The following is a 27151-nucleotide window of genomic DNA, read 5'->3' on the forward strand; positions in this document are numbered from 1 at the left end:
CTTCAAATGTTGTTTTTACGATCCTGAAGCCCTGCGTTTCTGATCCTATGAAAAGATTTTGTGTTTCTTTATAAAATATTTGTGCGATTCCTTGTGTGTAGGACATTTTCTTCTTCGTGACCGGAATATAATAACAGCTCTCCTGAATTTAACCTTTTTATACAGATTGTATACATTGTGTTTCACGTATTCACTGCTATTTAAACTACTCTTCCACTCTCCAACACTGTCATGAAATTCTATATATCTGTATTAGTCGTTGATACAGTTGTCAAAAGGCGTATCGAGTAAAATGGCTCCCTAAGAATCTAGGCTTTCCTCGTGAACCGCCATAACTTTTCAAGATGAAGCTCAGTTAACTCCCTTTACAGAGTTTAATTAGTTTAAATAATTTTTTTGCTAAGCGTTTTTGTAGTGAGGTTCGTTTTTACGAGACTGGGTTGCTAATCCTCCTTTACCTAGTCTTGGGAAAGGTAATAACCATAGAGCGTATAAAAACATAGTTGTACCTAGAAACAGGCCTCTGACAACATAATCTAATTTCCTATGCTGTATAAAAGTAACTGAAAAAGACGTCGATTGTATGTAATTCGGAAATCTCCAGATGTTTTTATTGAACGGGATAGGGGATAAAATATTGATAATCGTCAAATAATATTCCCAACACCAGTAATGTATAAATACAGTGAAATAATAGTTAGATATAAAAGTACCTTAGTGGATTGGAGTGTGGACTAAGAATATGAATTATCCCTTCATGTGTTAAAATTCAAATACCAATGAAACACATCAGTATTTCTCATGATGACAAGTGGTGAAGTGGACAGAGATAGAATAAATACATTATTTTTATTTATGAGAATGTTTTGAGACAGAAGAATCTCATCATATAAAAATATATTCATCTTTGACTAAATATCACTAGATACTGCTGAATTATTTAACTTCAATAGCTTAAGAAGGCAGAAGAGAAAAAATATTTTCAGAATAAACACAGTTAAACTCGTAACATTTCTTATGATTCCACTTTTCATTCTCTCTTCCATATGCATATTGTGTGACCACAGAGTCCCTTCTACATTCATTCATATCACATTAAGATAATTCCCTGTTCTTTTAGTGTAAGTCATTTACTTAAAAAACAAATATCCTTACTATCACGATAGGACGTTGGCTATTTGATAAACTAACTTGTTCAGTTGAAAACGTTTTGTATGGACAGTATATTATCAAATTTCAATTTAAAATTTATTCCGGAGAACATTTACATTTACATAACAGTATGTTCATATAGTTCAGTGATAAATGATCAGCAGAATGGGGAATTTTGTAGATTGTAGTGGTTTTAATAGTTAAATTCATGAGTCTCATACTAAGACGAAATAGCCGTCTAGTGCTTCCAAATTTTCAATGGTGGTCTAGTTTGCATCAACTGATGAATTCAACTATAAATGATCATATCAAATATTTGTAGAAATATTACCATGTAAAAAACGATGTGCCACTAAAAAGCATCGATTATTAATATCTAATGTAAGTTAACAATACATTTAGAAGATCCTAATCATCAGTCTGTCAAATAATTAAATCAAACATTATGATCAGTAGAAATCAAAAACAAATTAATGACTTACACACTGTTGTTATATGTAAAAATTCTCCAAAGAGTAGAATACCTATAGCAACACGACGACCATGTCTATCTGATATATAGCCAATTATTAACATTGAAATTAAGCCTAATGTTATTCTGACTGCATTTGTAGTAGACTCTAGTGTAGCAGCTTTCTTTTGTGCAGCTCTTAGTTTTATTTTATCATCAACTGATCTGACATAGAAAAAAAAATGATTATGAACCAGTTGTTTGATGAAATGATAGTATTCATTTAAAAAACATAGTTATTCAGCTCATTCTTTAAGAATATTGAAAATTATTTATCGTCTAAGAGTATGCATTTAATTTTGTTATTTAATAGCGGGCACATTTCAGATATACATACGTAAACGTGTTAGTTTAATAGCCAGAAAACTATGTTTCCCGTGATGGATCCAGTGTATACTTGTAGCGAACAAAGTAGGTTCGAGCATGATTAAAAATGAACCCAAAGCTTTTATAATTGTATGAGTTCGAGTAATTCATAAGGTCTCATGTATGAAAAAGGTAGCTTGTTCTAGAATATTAATTCCTGGATTACGCAATCATTTTAGAAAGGATAAACTGGATGATCACTATTAGAGTTGGATATTGATTGGTATGTTTAGAGTGAACGCCTTTTTATTACCCTTACGTACAGAGTAATCTACTGTTTCATTTTCTCAGGTAATGGAAAAACATTATGGTGATTTTTATTCATTTACTAAAATAAGTGATTTTAATATATGGGCTACACGGTACATCGGACTTTGTCAATCCAATATGATTAAAAAGGTTTCACATCTAGTGAATAAGTGTTTGGTATGTGTTTAATGATATAATATGGACTGCATAATACACAGAGTAATTTGATATAATGTATAGAATGGATCTAGTGATTATTTCATGCAAGAAGGCGAATTTCACCGCAATCAGTCCTATAATTTTCGTTCATCAACTTCCTATTGATTCTGGATCATAAACAGCAAAGTCTGTTTTTGAACATGCGAATACAAAGAAATGCTTATTTGGGAAATTTTTCATTAGAGAAATCTCACTGTGAATTTCCTATCAACTTGTAAATAAAACAGACATTTACTGACAATAGTCATACGGAAAATGAACTTGAAACTTGTGTATTTGACTATTTTTTTCACTTTATATTGGAAGTCTGCGTCATTAAATGATGTAACTACCTACGTTTATGTAAAAAAGGAGATTCAAGTGTTATATACGCTACTTTATTAACGCAGATTACGGTATACAACTACGAGGCTTGAACGTATAGAATCTCACAATCGTAAATCAGAAGACAGAAGAAAGAATAGTGTTTGTTGGGTAAGAATCAAAATATACAGAAAAACATGGTTACTCATAAATATTAGCGTTTGTTATATCAACATCATAATTAAGCCAATCCGCAAAGTGGCAATTTATACTACTCTCCAATAGTAACATGCTACGTTGATAGTCATCACTTTCTCATTGGATCGAAACTCTTCGGCTCCTTAAAGACTTCTAAAACCTTCATCGTATATATATATATCTATTGATTGATCAACAGAGTGAAATAATTAAGGTTACTTTTCTATAGAACGAAATCCAAAATTGAGTTTTGACTCTCAAAAGATGAAATACCTTAACTGATACGTCATAAATAAATTGATGCAAATTAATCCATACCATTTTCTTTCGATTCATCAAGTTGAATCTATAGTATTCCTACTGTTTACAAATGTGATTCTGTTAAGTAAAATCAGTCAAGTGGTTAATGTTCACTAAAAATATTCACTGGAAATTTTCATTTGTTTTTAAGAAGAAAAACATTTTCAATAAAAAAACTTATTAATTGATTGACTTACAGATTTGCATATTTATGTCTTTCTTGACGTGTTAAATATGGTAGGCCTTGTTCCGTCACAGCACTTCAATTAAAACAAATTACAAGTTAATTGATAGTATTAAGTAGTTTAATATCTTTGATAGTATGGATATATTTCTATTGAAAACTTGTAAAGTAGTCATTATCCTAAATATTCCAAAATAAATGAAACTATCCATATTAGAAGAGATGAATAGTGGCTAGCAGTGGAATATAGGATGTACGTTTCTTCCTATTTGGGATTCGTCAGCTGAATGTACTTACATCCAAAAGTTGATGTTCAATCTGGGATGGAGATACATCAAGCTGAGAAGTCCTAAATAAGGTGAAATACGCATCCTGGATTCCACTACTAGCCACTATCCATCTTTGCTTATAAAGCTTGTGACGTAAGACAATATCGAGGCAGTCCACACAGGATGCATATATTCCAACAAGAGAGTGATCAATTTCGCTCCTTAACAATAATGAGTAGATACAAAAAAATAATACTAAGTGAATGAAACCATCCATAATTCGATCATTAAACGATCTATCATTTATTCAAGTTAATTTACTGATTATTATAACAGTGGATAAAAGCAAAACCATATTGTAATTAAAATGTAGGTTGGTTTTTTCAGCTTCCAGTTTATCTTTTTTATACATCATATTCATTTGCTAATTTCATTATACAAATATGTGTGAAGAATTCACATATCATGATCCTTAGTCTACCATTAAAAAGGAATCAATTGTTCAAGAATGTATTAGATTACTTTTTAATCAAGCTGTTGTGATACTCTGTAAAGTGTATGCAACTGTCCTCTTTCAAAGTATTTAAGATAGATCGTATCCATATTTTATAGCTTAGAGCATTAAAATACTGAAAAATGAACTTGTAATCAAATAAGCCAAATGTTTACCAACTTTCTTGACATATATATATATATATATATAATGAATTTCACAATACATTCGTATGGATGATATTTAAAAAGTGGAAAATTAATGATATTGTTAGTTCATATGCGTTATTTATTTCTGTAACATGTACCTTTTCGATGAGGTATTCACTGTTAGCCTATTATAGATATCACCTATACATCTAATGAGAATATGATATTCTTACTGATCTGGTTCACTTTCAGCCATTAATCTTAATAATTTATTATTTTCTATGTCATTCCAGAATTAATGTTGTTTTTATCAATTCTATATCTAAATTAAGTTATCCTTCTCTAAATTACATGTTTACCCTAAACAGCTGTGCTTTTTTGTTCCATTTTGTCGGCCAAGTGGTTCAAAATTCCTAATAATTTCTGGTCATTCAGCACTGATTTGATTAAATGGTGGAATTTGTTTTTATGATGAAAACTTAATGTCTGGAATTTATTCATAAATTTACTAATCATATGAAAACCAGACATGTATTACATTGAATATGGTTTGAAGCCTGAGTTCATACAACTTGGAAGAGGAGTGAAAAACGAATGAGGGTGCATAGTTTATATTTAGTCATATCTGTGAGAATCACCTAACAAGGAATTGAATTCAAACATATTGCACAGAGCTAAAATAATTCAGAAGCTTATTACCAGCTAATTTTAGATAAAAAACGATTCGTCAACATGAATTAATCTCTAAGTCTTATAGTATGTTATTCAAGTTAATCTGGATCGATGAATGTATATGAAACAAAGGCAATAAGTGAAATATGAAAAATTGTCGGGAAAAATATGATTTTAATTTACTTGTAAAATACATATTGATCCGATGTGAAAAGACATAGTTCAATTGATAGGTATAATGTGACTGTCATAATCATAAGAAGCATGATATATTTACATTTCGTGTTAACACGACCTGTATCAGGCCTTTTGTCATCCATCACAAAGGAAAGAATATATACTGTGAAACTATCAATGTTCTTGTTTGGATGATGAACAAAATGAGTTTAACTGCAGAATGACTAAACTTATCCCGAAATATTTCGTATTGTTCAGATTGTTTTCTAAAATATAAGAAACCGATTGCATAAATGTAATTAGAAGAGATAAACGAGTTTTCTACATTAAGTTTATTTATTCATCAAATTGAATGCAAATATGAATGTGTTAATCACAAAAAGTAGAGCAAAACGGAATAAAGTATACTTTAATGAGAAAGTAGCGGTTATAGTATGATTTTCTTAATTCTCAATCAATATAGTACTATAATTGAAAATTTATCTCTTTCTCTTTACATTTAAGGCAATATGTTGACTGATAAAAGTATGAATAATGAGTATAAGTAACAAATTGTCTTAGCCAAGTTGGACATCATGTCAGATCAAAGTAATGACAAATCATTTTGTTGCTTCGTTTCGATTATAATAATGAAACCAAAACACTTGAATATTTATGAAAAGATATCATTTTCACTACAAAAAATTATTTGAAGTCATGTCAGAATAATTTTCAGAAGCTTATTAGATTGACTGATAGAATTTCAACTATACATTACACAGAGAGGATCCAAAGTAATTGTCAGATCACTATTTCAAAAGTACTTTCATTGATTGTATTATTTTTCCTTTCTAATAATTCTATTGATCGATGTTACCGTCAGTGATGCATTTCACTGCTTAATATTAAGTATGTAACATAAATAAGTAATCTCTACCAATTTATACATACATAATTAACTGATACCTTGTTCAGAGGAATTAAGTTCTGGTCAACTATACAAAATAAACTTTCTTTTTACAATTCAATGTTTGTATTATTCAAAGTTTTATATAACTGTTTTTCTAAATCATACCAACGACTTACCATACTGTGTTATTAAAAGTCACAATAAAATTTTATATTTAGAATTTAAGTAGATGAGCAGACTGAGTAGTTTTTCATTGGTTAAATCGACTATTCACTTATTGGTCATAATGAATAAGCTCTTAAATAGCTTTAACAATACAATTTTTATCAATAAATAAGATTTTTGGTATAGGGTTATAGAGATTGTTGAGTTTAGATTGATACATTATGAATGGAATAAACATTGGACCACCATTGAAAAGTTGGAAGCATTGGAAGGCAGTTTTTTCCTAGTGTATGGGATCCCTCAACAGTGCACAACTACGATCTCGTACGCGGGATATAGTAAATATATCGAAACTAGATTATTAAAATGAATTGTTCAGGAGTTATTATTATATGGTTTACCAAAAATTGTCACGAAATACATCAATAATTAACTTTCTTCCTAAAATATCTTACAATACAGAATTAAACAAAGTGATAAATAGGCATCATATGCTACTGCATTATTTCAACTTTTTATTATCCTTAAAAATTCCAACAATATCTAATAAAAAAAAGACGTTTTGTCATGTTGACTTGGATATACGAACAAATGAAGTATTCAGAAAGTTTTTCTAATCAGATTTTTAGGCATGTAGATGTTGTGTTTCACGTCATTTCTTTTCTTTTATCATAAAACAACAAACAACTTATTGGGCAATAAATGTTTCAAATAAAAAATTCGCAAAAATCCTTTACTATTTGACACGAAACAGTCTGTTTGTTTTACAAATGGTCAAGAAAAAAATAATAAAAGACAATATAGAATAACAAGTTCAGTATGTATGTACGTATGTATGTATTGAGTGTTGCGAAAATCATATAGTCTGTTTATATAAGACTATGATAAAGCATTTTGTATTATAAAAACAAAGGAAAGTAAAATAAGTCAGTTATAAAATTTCCGCTAACGGGATATAACAATTTTTTTATTATAGAAGCTTTAAATCACTGACATCAACCTATTCCAGCAGGATAGATTTTTTTTGATGTCTTACACAAGAATTAACATATTGAGATTCAAATGTATTAGGTGAAGGACAATTCAAAATGCCACATCAATGAATTTGCACTAAGAACTTATTGATTACAAAGCAGTTAGAACGACAATAAACTGGTCTACATAAAACATGTTGAGGATTTAATCCCATTTCATATTTAAGATATGAGGATTTGCGAATTTAAAATTCAACTGCTGGCTAAGTCAACATAATTTTTATTAAATATTTTGATGACATTCCAAAACAAACTGAGAACATCCCATACAAGGAAACACATTATTTATTACAGATGCTTATATAAAATTGCTAATAACACGTAAAACACTAGTTAGGAGACACAAATGTTTAAGAAGTATGACTGATAAGACAGTATTGTTTATGCTTCTCTGATTAATGACATCCTTGAAGAGTTTTTTTTCAATACAACCAATGTACCGTATTATCCCGTCTATCTGTTAATCAGACAAAAACTACATCTTCAAACATTTCATTAACAAGTATCGTGTAGTTTCTCCTTACAACTTGTTATTACTCACATATTCCTTATACTGCGCTTCTCAACGTCTCCATAAATGTCGTCCTATAGATGTAATCAGGTTAACATAATTGGGCATTTATACTTACACGAATATATACTTACTTACGCCCTATTATCCCTGAAAGAGTAGCATAAGCTGTCCATCAGCACTCTCCATCAAACTCTGTCCTGGGCAATCCTTTCCAGTATTTTTAGTCGCCATTCATCCTATTCATGTCTGCTTCTATTTCCCGACGTAGTGTGTTGTTCGGCCTTCATCTTTTCTGTTTCCCTTGAGTATTACAAGTTAGCGTCTGCCTCGTGATGTGGTTTGGTGATTTCCTCGACGTACATCCTATCCACCACCAACGTCTCTTCCTAATTTCTACATCAGCTGGAAGCTGGTTTGTTTTCTCCCAGAGTAGGTTGTTGCCAATGGTATCCGGTCAACGGACATTCAGTTTCTTACGTATAGAACTGTTTATAAATACTTGAACGTTTTTGATGATGTTAGTAGTAGTTCTCCAAGTTTGAGCTCCGTACAGTAGAATTGTCTTCACTTTCATATTGGATAGTTTGAATTTCGTGTTGGTTGACAGACAGTTGTTAAGAGTTCCACATGTACTTTAATTGTAGGAATGCTGCCCTTGCCTGGCCAATCCTCGCTGTTACGTGTGCATCATATCCTGCGCGTTCATCGATGATGCTGCCCAGGTACATGAAATTTTCCACCGGTTCCAGAGTTCCTCTATCAAATGCGATTGGGCTGGTGTTCTCCGTGTTGCTTTTTACTTTGTGTTCCATAATATTCTCCCATCCACGCTGTCAAATACTTTCTCAAAATTAAGAAAGTTTACCTTGAAAAAATTTCAGAAAGTTTCCATTCACAAGAGAGTTTACACATAATTTTAATACATGTTCCCTTATTATAATTTAATTCTATTATTTCAAATATTATTATTAATATCGAACTTCATTAAAGGATTTCACCGATTCCATTACCTGTCGTACAAGTACTTATTTACATTCCTTACTATGTAACTGAAATTTATGTTAGACTTCTCATTAAACATCAACCCCACAACCATATATTTCACTTTATTTGTTTATTAGAACCTGTCTTTTAGGATTTATCACCTTATCCATATTATTTATTAACTGGTCAGTAATGTATTTACAATTGCTTTTAAAAATTCTTGAATTTGTAATATTATCAAGCATGTCAATAATTAATGAGTACGTTTTATATTTATACATAAATATATCAGTGTAGACATACGATCACATCGAATTCAAGAAATCGTTTTGTCTTTTAATATGCTGTTTACCCGAGACGCATAAAAACAAAAGCAAACCAACTGTTGTACGAGACGAAGAGCCTTTTGATGAAGTAAACAATGATGATCCAAATGAAGATACTCGAAGTATACCAATGGAATTCGAAAGGACGTTAACAAGTAGAGTGACAGATGCATTTCAAGTTAGTCGATTGACATTTATTTTCTCAGCTATTATGTTTCTTGTCTTTTGTTAGAGTATCATTACAATAATATTTCTATGGTGTTCTAAAGATAAAATGTATGGCCATTCAGGAATGGTAACGTAATATATTACTGATCATATGGGTTAGCAAGCTATCCATACACAATATTATGAGCATTCCAACAACGTATTTCATTAGGATATTACTACACTTGTGACAATATTAGGTATTTTATTGAATAGCGCTTGCGATATGTCAATAAAAATGAAGTCTCGTCAATGGTTCAAGATAAATTCAAGGTAACAACTGAATACACCGTGGTCTGATAAATGTAGAGTAATGGAGAGTTTCAAACTAGGCGATAATGACCAACAGTTCCATCTTCATTTCAATCGAACCAACAAACGATACTCACCATCACTCACTAAATGGAACAAGTGACTCTACTTGAGTTATATCACAACCTGAATGCAGTAGAAAATGTGACTTACTCGAACCAAACTCAACGCATTGAAAACATAGCAAACAAACTCGGAATTGAAGTTACAGGTTTTCACCTCCAGTGTGGTTGCGTGCATCCATCTCTGTGAAGTCACATACTAGAACGGTAGACCATTCCATTGTTCATTTACCTCCATTTCCTTTATCAGCGACAAGTGTTAAATAATTTTTCATACGTCACTAATCGATTCGTGATATATTCGAGGAAGGATCATTTCATATTTACAAGACAACTGACTGGATAGATGAATCAGTACATTATCTCACGGTGTAAGCCGTAGAACGACAACAACTGTATCAGAAATCGCAATCATAATAACCATCGTAATTACTTCTTAAAACTACTTTCAAATGTTTCTGTGTCACTTATGTCATATCGTGCAAAACTGAATACCATGATTACCATGCATAATAAATCGGGACTTTAGTGACCCTTCATCTTAATCTGTTCATCAATAAATTACTGAATCAACAAAATCATTCGAAGCATGTAAACAGAAACCAGATAAGTTACCATCTACATCATAATCATTTGATAAAGGTCAATAGATTTCAAAAGAAAAGTCATGTCTGTTTTGAACATAAACAACTAGTGACATTTCCATCAGAAATCAATTTAGAATGACGTTCTCACTTATCTGCGTATGAATATTATGCAATCAATAATCAATTACTTATGAAATCCAAAGCTCTCACACAGTAGTCAAATCGGAATTCAGTTCGTTACAACACTCAAAGGGTTAGTGTTTCATTCTCTATACTCAATCAACACAAAACTCTTGATTGCCAATTCTACTGATTTGCTGACACAGATCGGATAACTGTGGGTCGAATCGACTCATCGATCGGTCTTTTACATGACTCTGTTGTTAACACTATTCACACTGTCAGTCGAAATAAATATTTATCATATATTGTCAGTAGGCATTAAAAAATAGGTCTGAGAACATTGCCAATAAATGCGAGTTGAATATTTCTGTTAATCGCAGAGATTTATCTTGGTTAAACAACTGTTGAAACCGATAATCATCACAAGAGGTTTGCTTCGTCCAATTATGGGGAACCTCAACTATGTATATTCACATCACTTCTAAATAGGTATGTAAGGTCTTTCATGTGATTGGTCACGTATTTATGAGAAATATTCGTACATCGGTCGTGTAGTGTCTGTAAGTTCCGACATAAACTTACAAAAAATACAGATACACAATAGCTTTCGTTCATAGAATATACGAGTGAGTATTTACTAACAAACTAACATGACCCTATTTAAAGTACACGACTGGAGACAGGGATTAAATAAATGAGAATCAGGTGACAACTGCAAGTACAACAAATGTTCATCAAAATTCATTTCACCAAATCAACACAAAAATTGGTGAGATCTTAGATGAAAGGACCGGTAAATTAAGTGAGTTGGGTCAATCGAAAAAGTAAGCATCATCAAGTGTATTTATTTCACACGAAGAATACTCGAAAAGGTCCGAAAAACACTGAAGCATAACATCAAGTTCACTAGTTTATACAGACAAGAGCTTGTAAGTAAGTTCAATCACGTCTAGTCAAATTTAAGATAGTCTACATGGTGTGAGGTGGTCCGATATTCACTAGGTGCTTCAACCTCATGCAGTGGTAAATATGATGCGAAACGTACAAGAGAAATAAAACGGACGAAAAGCCCCAATAAATCCAACTTCGGTGAGAACAAACAAACGTCAATTGTTCCGAAATCTCAATCTCATCAAATTTAGTTTCAAAACAAACATTTATTCGGTTTACCTATTCAGCAGTCTTGTCCAGTACGTGTTGAGACCGACAAGTAACTAAGAATATGTTATTATTATTATTAATGGCTTTATTTGGGTGAACTGGCAATAAAAACATCATTCTATTGATTAATACATGGTGTACTATTCTCCAGACTCTTTGCTGGTCGTGGGAACAGTCACATTTGTATTAAATGACGATTGCTTTGTACAGTAATCCTTGGTCGGTTTGAATTCCAGATGGATAATCTTCGTCTGTGTTCACAAAATAATCTCTGATTTTAATAATGACCCATACATGAATAAAAGAGTACGAATCGCACAGTTCTACATGTTACTAGTAAGCACACGGAAATAAACTAATTGTAAATATCACAGAAACACATATGATCCTCAAGTAGTAGCTCACGTTAGTAAGAACATTTATTTGAGCATGGCAGAATATATCCATTTGTCAGTAGACAGTCTAGACGTCTTACGTCCTGCTAACTCTCATCTGCTAGTCATCAGATACAGTGTTTTGTTAACGACTCAAACATTCAATAGTTGAGATACATATTCTTTTCCAGTCAGAGTTGCGGTTTATGCTGCACAACCTTGGTATTATTGTATGATTTTCTAAATCCTACCCATGTCCTTTACTTGTAATTATGTTTTCATTGGAAGGTTGCCTTATTAAAGGTGTATGGATATTCCTCCAGTTCAAAAAAGCGACCTAGTTCTCGTCTCGAAGTACAGAAGATCTCCATTCATTGTTACCTTTTCCATGATCATAAAGACAGCTTTTCAGTCAGGACTTCCTAATTTCTGAAATTAACGGTTATTTTCTTCACCAATCTGGCTGTTTTTAGGAGTAGGAAGTGTCACAACTGTCAAGTACCCATCCCAAACTAACACAGCTCCAAGTGTCATAAAATCGTTTTCACTAGGAAGCTCAGTTTGATAGTGCTAAACTTTGTGGATTATCATGTTTCCCGAGATATTCACGAACAAATCAAAGTTGCTCGCGGATATCACTGATGGTCAAAGTTTAGTTCACAACGAGCTGTTGATATGTTACAAGTATTTTCTATTTCTATTATTGAGCTTCACATTACCTTTAGTTTGTGTGATCATTCATGTGAATCCCTCCTATATATACAAATAAGCAACCCAAGTTTACAATAATGCAGTAGCCCAAACATTGTTATTCATAACCTGGAAAATATGTGTCGATTGAATTTCCTACAACATATCAACTGATTGAAATAAAATTGTCAATACACATCCCAGAGTAGTACAAGCAATTACGGTCTAATGATGTTAGAAAAGATTAGAGATAAAAAAAATGTATAATTTTAAGTAAAGGAATGAACTCTCGGAATAAAAAATATAAAATAGTTTTTAAACTGGGAATCTAAGAGAAGACAAAGAATGAATGAATATATACCGTTGTGGCAGATTATGACCCATGTCGATCAATATCTCAAACTATTGGTTGAGATAACCACACGGAATTAAATTAAATCTAATATTTCGCCTTTCGAATCATTATTTACAATTTCTGTCTAGAAGGTCAAACAAAGTGAAACAGAAACAATTTGAAATATTATGACTCTAATTTTTCAACTATATGACTACAGAAAGAAGCAAAAACTAGTTAAACTTTAAATTTGTCAGTAGTGCTACAAACATCTAGCTCATTGATCGTATATTTATTTTCGAAAACGAGGTTATACTTCATTACCGAGAAAATTGTACATGACACCTAATTTTAAGTTGTCGTAATAAGCAAAGTTTACCACGTTGACAAATCATTTGGCATTGTAAGAGACGTGTTAAGTTTTAAAGGATGTGAGGTTTGTAATTAAACACAGTGAATAATATAATCCTTAATTAGTTGAATAATAACTCAGTAAACAAAGGGTTCACTCTATAAATATTGATGAGATCATTAGCTAACATACACATAATTCATGAGCACTCATATGTATATTTCCAACAATCATAATTCTATCAGTTAATGATAGTACATTCTCAACAAGATCTTCTACAAATAACTCAGTCATTTTATAACAAAATAAGTATTTAAATTGACATTTACGCGGTTTGTCGAAATTTCTTTAAAACGATTAGAAACGATACTTCCTATCAGTTATTACTTCTCATTATCTATTGAATTGTTTCAATTCCAAATGTTGAATTGATGTTTTTGATCATTGTGAATTATATAAGCATAAAACTTCTGGATTAACAGTTATCTTTATAGTTAATAACAAAGCAAAAATCGAAATTGATTGTAGTATCTATTGCGACATATCAATATTATGTCATTTCAATGGTCAGCTGATTTAAATAAGAATGATGACAAGTGGTTTTCATTTCTTCACCCATATTTAATACATAGTTAATTGATAATATATAGATATCTTATGTAGCCAAAATAAAAATGTAGATCTAAATGATGATTCACTTATGATAAGTAATATAACTTCAATAGTCATCTGTGACTGATATATTAAAGAAATCATGTGTGCCTTTGGTTTATTCCATTAAAAATCTATTTCGAAGAGTGACAAATATACTGTTGAATATAAATGATTTAACTACACTGTGCATAGTATGTAATAACATTACCAGTTTATGAAAATATTATATATGTCTATATAGTTCTACAGAACAAAATTAAATAACTATTACCAAAGTATTTGATCTTAATCCACTGGCCTGTTAGAACTAAAAAGACCTTGGAACTTTGAAGGGTATAATGTCACATACTACATAGGCATTTCATAAATGAACAATCGAAACATCGTGGATGTGTGACTTTTATTTCGGTAATATTTACTGAAGAGAAACAGGATTCAGTATTTGGTTGGCACAATATATCCTTACAAATGAGATCAACTTTAAGGTGTACACTATAATCTAATTTTAACAGTTTTATGTTTATACAGTGTTGTTAACATATACAAAGTTCATCCCATGAACCATACTTTGGTTAAATTATTTATACTGTCTAGACTGTTTAACACTGCCAATTCTAAAGTTGTAAGGAACAAGACATTGTGAGATAATTAGTTTTGTATAGTTGATGAAAATTTCAATGAAAAGTAAAAAATCACTTTTTTTAAATTAATTACATTCTTTACTCTTATGATGTCCGTTATTCATTCAAAAGACCTAAACAGATCAACGAAATTATTGTAATAACGTTCTGCTAATTATACATAATGAAGTCAAATATTTTTTCATCAAAACGACTTACATAATGCAAAGTAATTTTACGAAATAACTTTTCAAAAATTATACTTGAACGTGTACACTGATAGTTATTATTTCTGTTCACAGTTCAATACACTATATAAAGTATATGTCTTTTCACATCCAACGATTATGAAACAACATTACAAATGCTGACTTGATATCAACTTTGTGACCAGTCTCAATTAAATGTTTCGCAATGGAGGAAGATGTCTGTCTATCGTGTGATCATTTTTGACCATTGGAATTCATTTGTTTCTGCAACCATTTTGGTATGTGTTCACCCATGCAACAAGAAATTGGGAAATTAAGCTTATCAATATTTGTATTTAATATCACTTATTACCCCAAAGAGTTTTTGAGTGTATCTGGTATGAAATGAATTCAAAATTTAATGTGTAGATTTGTGTGGTATTGTCGAAAATTCAATGAATAAATGAGGGTTTTCTCGATGATTTTGGACACATCTATCGTATTTTTGATTGCCGAACTAAAAGTACAATTGAGTCTTGTTAGAGGGATCCAGATTATTTTTCGAAAAACGTTCAGAGGTGCACTGAAAACGTTGGAAAACATTTTGTCCAGTCAGAGTTGAATAGAAGTTTCTCAGAAACATTTGAGAAGTAAAGAGTCATGTGTCATATTTCTGATTGGATGGTTATCTATCCTGCTACTATGTTTAGTATGGTTCTAGAACCCTCAAGAAACACAAAGCCGTTTAAAATGCTACAAATACTCAGATTTTCTGCACACAAACTAACCTAAGAGTAAAGTGTTCTAAATTTCTCGCATTTTCTCTCCCGTTCAATTTCTTGTATAGATTTAGCCTTTCGTTATTGGAAGAGCTTAGGAAGCTGATTCAAGAGTTCAGACAGAAGATTTAGAAAGTATATTAAGCTTATCGAAGTTTTTGGTGACAAAAAAAATAGTCATATACTTTTTTCTTGAAATTAAGGGAACGTAATTCGAGATAATTCAAAAATATAACTCGATATAATTCTCTATTGGAGTCATATCCAGGGTGATTGAAATAAAGGATTATATTTTTTCATGTTGGCCTACCTTTAATTGACTCATGAATTCAAGTAATAAACTACTAAAATCTCCACAAAACCCCCCTTCTGATTTGATTTGTTAATCAACAGTTACCATAGTGTAGCTATCTGTACCTTATATTGTCTTTTCAGATTGCTTAGATTCCCTCCACATATATAAGGATTGGACTTTTAATTTTTCTTAACATTTTCAAATTATTTGGTCAAATTAAACTCAGTCTTATGTCCTGTTTTTAACTAGATTAGTGATATTGCTGAATTTTTCTTTAGTTTCTTGATATGTTTCGAAGATTTAGAAACATGTTTAAAATATTGTGTTTGTTTAGGATCATTATGATCTCCCACGGTACAGAATGACTACAGTTTAGCTTCAGTTCATCAGAAGACATTACACTTTTTTCTTTTATAACTACAGTTAAGGGTAGTGATTCACTCTTATTTTAAACATGATTACATCTACTACTTTGTGGATGCTGTGAATGTTTCAAAAGTAGGGGAAAAATACTTGTGAAATCGTTTGTTTCTTTAATTGAAAATTTATTAATTGTAATGACGTATAATTAGCACTGGTTCCTAACCAAATCCATTAAAAAGATCATATTTTCTTAGGCTGACCAATATACTTTCATAACGTTCGTTCTCAAATAGACTATTTGATGTAAATAATAATTAGTCAATTTCTAGTGGACTAACCAATTGATATCAATGATATAGATGATTAATCTGCAGATTCCAAAATGCTAAACAATGAATTACGCTATATAGTCACAGCTTCCAGTCATTATAAAACAATATTGGTGTTGAGAGTTTGGCTTGTTAAAAAAACTGTTGGAAGAGTCACTTAAACTCTCGTAAGTAAATAGATATTTTTGGTGTGAACAGAGAAACAGAGAGGCTATGACAAACAACGGAAACTAATTTGGGGAATGTTATTTCACATAATTCAAAGCTTGTAAAACATTTATTTTTGTTCCTATTTTATTCTTCAAACCATAACTTTCGTTTGATGTATGGTTTAATACCATACGCTTTTTGTTCCAAAGTTATTGTAATTTAAACATAACCTTTGCTACTCTATTTCTCCACCCTAATCCCCGGTTTTGGAAATAATTGAATTTTCTTAATTTAAAGCAATTAGTCCCTTTGATAAATTTCAGAACATAGTTCTGATAATCTTCGTCTTCTTATTACATTATCGAGATTTTATTAATTTTTTGTGCGTTGTGGTCACGTGTCATTTAATTATTCATTTATATTTTTACACTAATCTGAATCGGAACCAGATCGGAGTGTGAATTGGAATTGTGAACAAATCGAGTAGTGTTCCAGTTAACTCGTCCTCTCTCTCGCGAGCTTGTCAACCAATCAGGTGACCGAAGAGTTTACGTCTCTCTACCCAAGGCAGTTAGTCTCACTTCGAGTCCACACAGGTTAAACCCATTAGCCTATCGTTCAAGAACTTAATCTAAATCGATACAAGTTATCTTCTTTATATTATCAGATAGACATATCAAGGACGTAAGAGTTCAGTGTGGAAACAAATACATAAAACGTTTACCTTAGTTTATGCCATACTTTTACCCACCAGACTGAAACATTTGTGGTATTTGTGTGTTGAACTTTGATGATTCACTTTTTAGGATTGAAGCATGTTGTGAATCTGGATGTAAATTCGCTTTTTTATAAGATAAACTGAAGATAAACTGACTGACACATTAATAGCAAATGGTTATCCACTCAAGTTTATTAATAGGTGCAAAAGTCAGTTAATGCCAAGACCTCTAATTTATTCAGTGCCAAAGAAAAAGGTTTATATCAATCTACCATATAGAGGCGAATCTAACAGTATAGTCTTAAGGCAGAGATTGAAAGCTGCCATCGAGAATACGTATTTTGCTGCTCAGTTGGTAGTGATTGAAAAGTCTAAGGCCATGATTCCTAATAAACCCAAACAATGCACTAATTATTACGTCAAATCCCATTGTATTTACCAATTTACATGTTTGTGTAGACACACATACATAGGGAGGAGTAATCGAACAATACAATCAAGGGTCAATGAACATGTGCCTAGGAGGTAGTAAACCAAGCTCATCGATAGCGAAACATATAATTGAGACGGCGCACAAAATTAACATTAATACAGCATTTAGAATGTTGTATAGAAATTATCAAGGTCGAATTCTTAAGTTTATTGAAGCCTTGTCTATTCGTAAATTTAAACCCCCCTTATGTGTACAAAAACAATTTGTCGTAACCTTGAATTTACCTTGGTAATCCTAGGATAACGCGACAATTTCTTATTCTTTCTCTCCCCTTAGTTATTTTAATTGTACTTTTATTTGTTTGACCTTTATTAATTTTCATATAAAAATGCCCTGACAAGTATATGTGTGACCAGATTGCTCGAAATGTATAGCGTTAATACATCACATTTTTCAGATCAACTCCGTCTTCTCATTGTTCTATCGAAATAAACTGATGCATTAGAAGAAAAGTGGTTTTCCTTAAACAAAATAATTTACTACTCTAGTATGTTATTTTCATCTTCAGATAATAAATAGTAACAGAAACGGTTCATTCAACTAAATGATCACCTAATAACATTAAAAATTAGTTCCCTGTCAACTTGTTATTTCAACCTCAGGGTTTTTAATTCTTGATATTTAAAGTCATATAAACGTCAGAAATCAGTCTGTTTAATCATCAATTAAATGTAATATCAATTCATAAGCAATATGTGTCGATTCGTTCTCTCAGTTATTGATAAGTATTCTCGTCAAAATTTATTAAACAGAAGTAGAGCACTTTCACTCAACACTGTTTTAATCGTTTTTTTTTAGATGTAGACTGTTTGGTTCAACTTAGAGTTTATAGTTTCTTTTTATTTGATAATGAAGCGTGATTAGTTTAGTTTGAACATTTATTTTAAGAAAGCATACATACATTTCTTATCAGAAACAATTAATCACTATACAAATAGGTAACATCAAATAAATTCTTCCCAATTGCATTTATACAAAATCATTTTGTTGGTAAAAATTTGTTTTTTGGAGGTAGTGTTGTGAGTTTATGTCCGGCTTTTTACCAAGTGATTTATCCAACAATCAAAATACGACATATACAATCTTAATACTGTGCCAAACCAATGACATTCGACCGGTATAAGCAGCCTAGCGTCCTTATTGGTCCTATATCCGCTTAGCCCGTCCACTTGAGTCCAGAACACCAATACCAGCTTCCAATATGCGAATCGAATCTTTTATTTCAGACATACTGAGTTTATATATCAATCAAACAGACCGCAACGCACCATAAAATAGGAAATAACATTTGTACACAATAAAGCCAAAAAAGTGGCTGTGAACATGGGAGGTGGTAGTCAATAAACTGAACATAGCTTAAGAACAGTAAATCGTACAATAATAAATTATAGGTCAAAATAAAGCTTATAATAAGAGGAATATAAATATACATAATCGAGTTATTGAATAGTTATACCATAAAAATGTATAGATCATATTAGTCAATTAACATGTCTCAGAAATTACTCGTGATTTAATCTTCGCTCGGATATAACAGGTAGAGTTTATTGAAATGTAAAAAAATATAACTTTAATACACTATTTCGAAATTTTGGTTTGTTCATCATATATATTCTCTGAAGTGTTTTCCATCTGACTGATATTCATATTTTTATTGGTTAATCCATATAAAAATCTATCAAAATGTTCACAGAAAAATAAAAAACATTTTTCCTCAGGATATTCATCGAAAATCATGAAGACTTCATTGAAATTCTGGATGAATTATTCAAAAAACTTTTGATGAAAACATATTTTTAGTTTAATTTTTTCAGAAGTATAAGAAATAGTCCGGAATAAAGAAACTAAATACCTGCGTTAGTATTTTACTTTGTATATCAGTATCATGAATTAGAAAACTTAAATTTAACAATTTTTAACAGAACAATAAGTTCCCTTAATTTACCAATTCATTGAACATTAAAGTAAATCAGTTTTGGTTTAAATCAGTTACCTATAAATTTAAAAATATGATGTAAAATTTATATCGATGTTGCTAAGGTTACAATATAACATTGATCCACGGTCATTGTAAACCCTTTATTTAGAAAAAAATAATCATTATGTACAGTTAATAATCGTACACCCAGGTGTTAAAACGATATTTCACAAGATATTTATGTGAAATTACAATGATTATAAGATTATCAGCATAGAGGTTGGGGAGATTGTTAAGTTTTTGATTGAGATCATGAACCGATTGACGTTAGACCACCATTAAGCGTTCGCGCGCGAGACTGAAGGCCCTGGGTTCGTGGATGCGCACCGCTGAGGAGTTCCACAATAGGATGAAACGGCAGTCCAGTGCTTCCAGGTTTTGAATGATGGTCTAACATCAGTCGGTTCATGATCTCAATCAAAAAGATCATAAGACTGATTGCTTACTTGATCATAAAACATTTTGGAAAACAATTTTTATAGTAAAACATAAAGATAACTTGTTCAATTTGTGATCACAATAATAATACACTAAACCTTAATACATTATAATCAGGGATGGATGGTGGCTAGTAATGGAATCCAGATTAAGAAAAAAAGCTTACGGAATCATTTAATGAATCTTATAGTCGATATAAGATAATGAACTTTGAGTGTAATGTTTACTTTAACTTTGAAAATAATCAATGTTGACTGTTCTGTTAGCATCAAAGTGAACAACAAAGAGGGAAGATTAATCAATTAATAAAAATCAATTAAATGATCATAATTTAAATAATTTTATTGTTTATAGCATACTGTTTTTTCGTAAAGCTATTAAAATATTCTGTAACTCAGCCGTTAACATTATATCATCAGCCTTAAAGCAGTACCATTCACCATCTAAGTAAACTTATTATGTATTCCTTTATTAGTCATGCCGTTTTCAAGAGTTTAACGGGATATTAGGGTAAATATAAGAAATGAGATAAGGATCATTGTCTCAATGGTTGAAGCTAACTAAATTAAGATTTCTAGGATGGACCTAGTTCGAAATCTTTCATTTGTAAACAAAAACATGTTTAGTATTCACAACAGTAAGAACTCTAACAAGGGAAATTACTGGTTTAACTTGTTTCATTACTAATTAATTTATTAATTAAGGGATCAAATTAAACTTATATTAGTTCTCTTCATATTGTTTGGATGTAAAGTGGCAACTTACCGAAATTAACATTAATCTATGCTTCTATTCTCTAAATCATTAGCTTACTGGTTTTACACTCGGCTTGTTAATGAAGTTATTTAATGTCAAACAATCAGCTCTATATTCTTGACAAACTTTAATGAAATATATTTCAATGTTCTTTTTGTTGTCTGAAAAAAGTAAGAACCCTATTTTGTTTGAAATTACTTTGTTTTTTTTCTCTTCTGTTGATGAAAATCGAACGATTGTAAGGTATTTCAAAGTGGAAACATCAATTCGTTAGTTAAAAACAGTAGATTGTAATGTTAAACTTCAATATTGACATCTATTGTCTTTTGAGAAAAATAATATGCTTTTGTTACATTTATGTATTGATTCTTTGACAAGAAGATAAGAATTTGTAAACGGTTACCTTTAGTTATCTTATGGACAGTATAATCAATGTTCACAAACTATGTGAAAATATGTATTTGAATCGCATTAACTCTATACGTAACTGTTTGCTTATTAGTGTACTTTGAAATACATCAGATAGATCTTATTGGACAGTACACAATTTTCTACTTGATTTCTTCTTAGGCTTACGAACTGTAAACTTGTGGAAGTTCTCTTGCATATAGAAAAATTGAAAATAATAATGGTTACAATGCTGATATTATAAACTTACTTTGTTAAATATCAATCAGAATTCAGTCTCATTACATCTAAGTTCATATAATTAAAATGATTTCTGAAATAACTTATTTATCAAGTATACATCTATGCATCCGGCTTTGATCAACAAATTACACGTGATAGGGATTGATTAACAGAGTCGTTTTCGAAATAAATGGGTTGAACTCAAAACATTGGCTCCGGTAAATCAGATGCCCATTTGGATAGATAAATAACAGCCAATATAATTTACCGTACTTTTTAAAAAAAGTCACATAACATGTATCTAATGCTTGTTATATTTTTCGGTAAAGTACTTGCATGGTTATTGTTTATTTCACATTTAACTTGAATGGACGGGTTTTTAAAATTTACACGTTGAACAATGTGTTGAACGAGAAGCTTATCTGTAGTAATCTAATAGTTTCATTTTTAGTATCCATATTAACAAGGATTACTTTATATTCTACTACGCTGCTATGCAATTCTTTTAGTATTTATTTCAGTAATTTTACTATTGGATACTATGAATAGATAAGCTTCACAAATATTGCATTTAGAGATTTTTTTGTATATCAAGTCGTTGACTGTCGATGAGAATCAAGCGCTCTACATGGTATTGATTCTTTAAATATAGAAATTATTTTCAATTTATTATTATTAATTCAAAAGATAACGAAATCTGAAATCCTGTTTAATCACTAAGTAAATCGTTAATCTTATTTATAGTCTCTCTTGTTTACAATAATGAACATGGTAATTTACTATATTTTGTAAAACCTCAAACTTTAATCCTGTTTATGATTTTATCAGCCCTTCTTGTGTATCAGTTAGTGTGATGCAATGATATGATCATTGGTTTAATTCCCAAAACAAATTTCATCCAGATGGACCAAACATTCTGAAAGTAATAAGGTTGATTTGACTTAATCGACACTTTCATAGTTTGTACAACGGTTTCAACTATCAAATAAATATTAGAAATAAGTTGTAAATGTTCTTTTTATCTCGATAAGGTGAATAACTACTAACAACAATTGGCAAGTAGTTATGTTCAATTTGTTAAATTTGTTTTGTGTTATCTTCAATATTAAGCAGATTAAACCCATAATTCTTAGATAATTTTATTACATTTAAAGTTTTCCCCGAGAACCTTTACTTTTGTGAAGTATTTTCTCTGAGATTCTTTTATGTATTAGAAATGCTGAAAAAGAAAGATTTTAAAAATAAATTAGTATTTGGTTTTCATTGAATTAAATCTACATAAATAACATACCCAGTTGTTATCAGTGCAATAATTATCAAACTGGAACAGACCAAGAATACAGCACCAGGGAATAGATCAGTTGTTGAAGAATAGACTGAAATTAATACAGAAAAACAAGTAAGTACGCCCAATCGTGATACAAACGCCACAAATGAATGTATCATACCTGTTAAAATCAAAAGAAAAACACGGAGGTAACTGAACAATGGAACATCATAATTATTTGAGTTACGTAAAGTTATTATGAGAAATTGATGAAACATACGCTTTCCAAATGAAAAAAAACACATTGGGAACTATCAAAAAATATACAAACCATATAAAGTTTTCTACATTAGATATCTGACTTTCCTATACTTTGTCATAATTACAGTTAAATAAATTGGATCTATTTAAAATGAATTCGGTACATTTCATGGAACTTATTTAGATTATTCGTATTTCTGTCTCTCTATATAAAGTATTTTAATATCCTATAATACTAGACAAGAATGACAAAACTGTAAAAACTAAAATACCACAATGTTATAAAGTTTATTTTACGTTTGTATTACATGAGACATAGTGCTAGGCACTAAACTGACTATGGTTTTGTGCACTTTTTTAAAAATAAACGATAACAAATGCATCTGACTATCTGTATAATCAATTTATCATTTGTATATTAAGAATATTTTACCTTTCATATATACACTAAAATTATACTACAAAGAATGTATTCACTTTAGGAATATAACTGATGTTTATAAACCAACAATAAAGATTTTGAACAGTAATCCAGCAAGTATGAATGCTCTTCTTAATGAGGTTCATAAATGTTAAAATTAGGGGAAGAGGTTCATATTAAATGGGAGAAATATATATAGTGATCTTAGTCCGAGATATTAATATTAATATTAATGATTTATTGTAGTATGAACTATGGCGTATAAAAACTGAATGCATTATGAATAATTCAAGTGGAAATCGTAAATCTATAGTCAGAATCTAAACTGAATGTATAAAATATATTCTTATATAAAAATTGATTCAATCCAATTAGATGGTTTACATTAGGTTTAATAGAAACTGTAGTTAAAATCCCTAAAATTATCCAAACCCTGTAGGTTTCTTTTAGTGCTATTACTATATATTTCTTTTTCTTTAATGACTCCTCTCGTCATACAGAAAAAATTGAATTGATCATTTTTCTAATAGTCTTCACTTGGTAAACTTTACACTATACAGACTACAAAGAAGTAACCATTTTTAATCAACTAACTTTGTCTAATTCAGAGTTTTCAACAAAGTACCGAAGCCTCAGAAACTTGTATAAACTAGAATAAAGTATATATATATATATTCAGGAATAAAATGTCTGGCAACTATTGGTTGAGAAGATCAAGAAGGAGAGAAAAGGAATGAAAAAGCATTTGGTATGGAAATGCAGGAACAATGAAGTCTGAGACAATTATTGAACATTTTGGAATTGAAGTATTGGAGTATGGTTTTTCTATTTTACCAAGTAACCCCGTAATTTTGTGCTAAATATAATCGGCTGTCCTCATCTATGTTCTCCTTCACTACACTATGTCTGGTGTTTGCAAACTTTATAATTTCCTGAATATATAATTAAATAAATGTCATCTCAAAAGATAAAATAACTTATGGCTTTTATGGCATGCCTTCACTAAAGCGTCCATTAATGATATCAATTAAACCTAACAATCTCCTCAATCCTTTACTGATAAATGGTATTTGTAAATATCTTATGATTATAGCTATTGAAATACATCCTTAAAACTGACTAACTCATACTATATATATATATATATATATATATTAGTATTGGTGAATTCTTTTTTCCTAAAAAACTAAATGTTAACAGTATTCTTGAATCAGTGCTATTCAGTATAATAAACTTCATTTAAGGCAATAATTGTAAATCAGTTACATTAAAATAATGTTAGAATATTTGTATCATCAATCACTTACCCTGCTTTGACTGGTCAGTCCACATGGATATAAGGGTTCTTAGTATTGGATTATTCAACCCTTTAGCAAATCTTGGTATGGTAGCTGAATAAAACAAAGTAAAAAAGAATTAAAGTGGATGTAAGGAATTTTTGTGTAGAGATAGAAATATTCGAAACACTATTTAGCTTCGTCTTTTACATTTCACCTTGTATCAGAAGAAAACATAAGAATATTGGGTATAAGTATAATATACTGACAGCCTTGAGTTGCATAATCAGTATTAGGAAAAAAATCCCAGATATTTTATATGAAATTTGAAGTAGAGTAAGCGATAACTTGTATATTATTACTGACAAAATGAAAATATGCAAAATGCTTGGAATTAATAAAAATGCCTATTATCCAGCTAGAAGTGAATTCAAGGTGGTACTTAAGTTAAATTACAAAAAATACATGCTCGGAAGTCAGATTGTGTATTAAAAAGCTTGATGATACGCAATGCGTTATCGAGTGTTTAATGGAACCTTTAAGTATTCACCCTTTCTAACTTTTCTTCTAGATATCAACCTTAATTTTCTTTCGTTTGTAAATAGGAGGGTTTCTAATCAGTTGATTATAGCTGATATCATTTGATAATGAAAACCATAACCCTAATTTGTAAACGTAATTCAAAACTACAGATTGAATCTCACTTCTTATCCTTAACTTTTAGCATGATAGCTGTTGGCACTTGATGGTGAAAAATATATGTGGGTATATCCGTTTAGAGCACTAACTCACAGCCCTCCCTCGACTCCTTATATATGGACTTAACTTTTCGCTTTTACTGCAATAAATAATTCAAGATTATTCCTATCAAAGCTATTATCTCGCTATTATTTGTTTCCTTTTAATTGTTAATTATTTCATTGCTAGTAAACGTTTACTGATTAGTTAGTAAGTCGTTTAAGGCTGCCAGTGTATCCTACTTTTATTGAATATTGTTCATCTGGATTATAAATCCCGAAATAATTTCGTGGATGACATCCAAGAACGTTCCGATTATTTAATGGCTTACGTTTTTATTAAGATAGAAGTGAGTGATGGTCCATTGACGATTCCTTAACTTTAAGTTTTATCTGTAACTAATCAACTGTCATCCGATACCAAACTCACGGTTATGTTACTTTTCTTGAATACTTAATTTTTGCTAGGATTGGGTTTTGTGCAGGTTGTCTAGAGGTTAAGCGTTCATATGTGAGAACGAAGGTCCTGAGTTCGAAGTCAGCGTGCAGGATCGTGTATGTGCATTGGTAAGGAGTCTTACACAAGGATGAAACGGCCATCCAGTGTTTCCAAGTTTTCAATGGTAGTCTATCTTAGATCGACTCATGAATTCAACTTTCTTTTTAGTTTATTTGAAATGATAGCAGGATTTGTGTTAGGGAAAATATTTTCATTTAAATTAATAATAGCTATTTTAGATAGAAGTTAATAATGTCACACATTGTTAAACGGATTCAAGTTTTAAAAAAAAATATTTTGTTACCAACAGTTTAATAGGGAGTTATTTACAATGAATATAATGAATGGAATTTATCACGAAGTCAGGAGATTATACCAGTGAAAGACAAAATGAAATTTTATGAATCATAGACACTACACATATACACTGATCTTACAATTTCCAATGGTAGACAATATTTACTTGTATTTCAGACATATACACCTCTAGTGTCACATCAAAATACAAATAATAAATTGAATTAAGCAAAATAAAAATTAATTATATAAACTATACAACTTCAATTTAATAAATAAGAAATAATTACCGATATAAACTAAAGTATTAGCTGTAAATGTAGTAAACAGATGTGATATACCAAGTATAGTTCGGTTCATGAACATCATAAAAATACTGAAAATTAATATTTTTAAAAGGAAATTGACAGACTGACATTTAACTTTATGAAATTGTTTATAATTATCATTTGTATCAGATATATTCTGAGAGATTGAATGACTTGATTTTGATATTGGTCTATGTATGATTCGAGCCATTAAAAGTGTGAAAATAAGTGCGATGATTGCAGAAACTATATCAGTTACACCACTGAAAATAGTAGTAATACATTTGAATGAAAATATACTTGTTAAACAATTAAGTATAATTAAGTAGTATGATAC

The 27151-nt window shown here is 30.5% G+C and overlaps 2 protein-coding genes across 4 annotated transcripts in view; both read right to left on the reverse strand.

Moving 5' to 3' along the window:
• The window catches only part of MS3_00003701 (uncharacterized protein), a gene marked incomplete at its 3' end in the record, with an annotated part of 32392 nt that extends 17184 nt beyond the window's left edge, over window positions 1-15208 (reverse strand). For both annotated transcript variants that reach the window (XM_051211560.1, XM_035731379.2), the window contains exons 1-4: window positions 14850-15208; window positions 5249-5508; window positions 3496-3558; window positions 1635-1828 (exon numbers count right to left, since the gene is read on the reverse strand). In XM_051211560.1, coding sequence (XP_051071631.1) covers window positions 1635-1828; window positions 3496-3558; window positions 5249-5385 — 394 coding nt within the window. In that variant the 5' untranslated portion in view covers window positions 5386-5508; window positions 14850-15208. The remainder of the gene's footprint in view (window positions 1-1634; window positions 1829-3495; window positions 3559-5248; window positions 5509-14849) is intronic.
• Window positions 15209-18883: 3675 nt separating this feature from the next.
• Window positions 18884-27151, reverse strand: part of MS3_00003702 (uncharacterized protein) — an 88293-nt gene continuing 80025 nt past the window's right edge. Inside the window, exons 7-10 of one of the 2 annotated variants that reach the window (XM_012943780.3) lie at window positions 26797-27077; window positions 25004-25087; window positions 23039-23195; window positions 18884-19620 (exon numbers count right to left, since the gene is read on the reverse strand). In XM_012943780.3, the coding sequence (XP_012799234.3) occupies window positions 19524-19620; window positions 23039-23195; window positions 25004-25087; window positions 26797-27077 (619 nt within the window). In that variant the 3' untranslated portion in view covers window positions 18884-19523. Of the gene's footprint in view, window positions 22967-23038; window positions 23196-25003; window positions 25088-26796; window positions 27078-27151 lie in introns of both variants that reach the window. The other variant, XM_051211562.1, reaches the window with a different exon arrangement.

Source organism: Schistosoma haematobium, chromosome ZW, assembly GCF_000699445.3.
Source record: "Schistosoma haematobium chromosome ZW, whole genome shotgun sequence".
In the NCBI taxonomy this organism is placed as follows: Eukaryota; Metazoa; Platyhelminthes; class Trematoda; order Strigeidida; family Schistosomatidae; genus Schistosoma; species Schistosoma haematobium.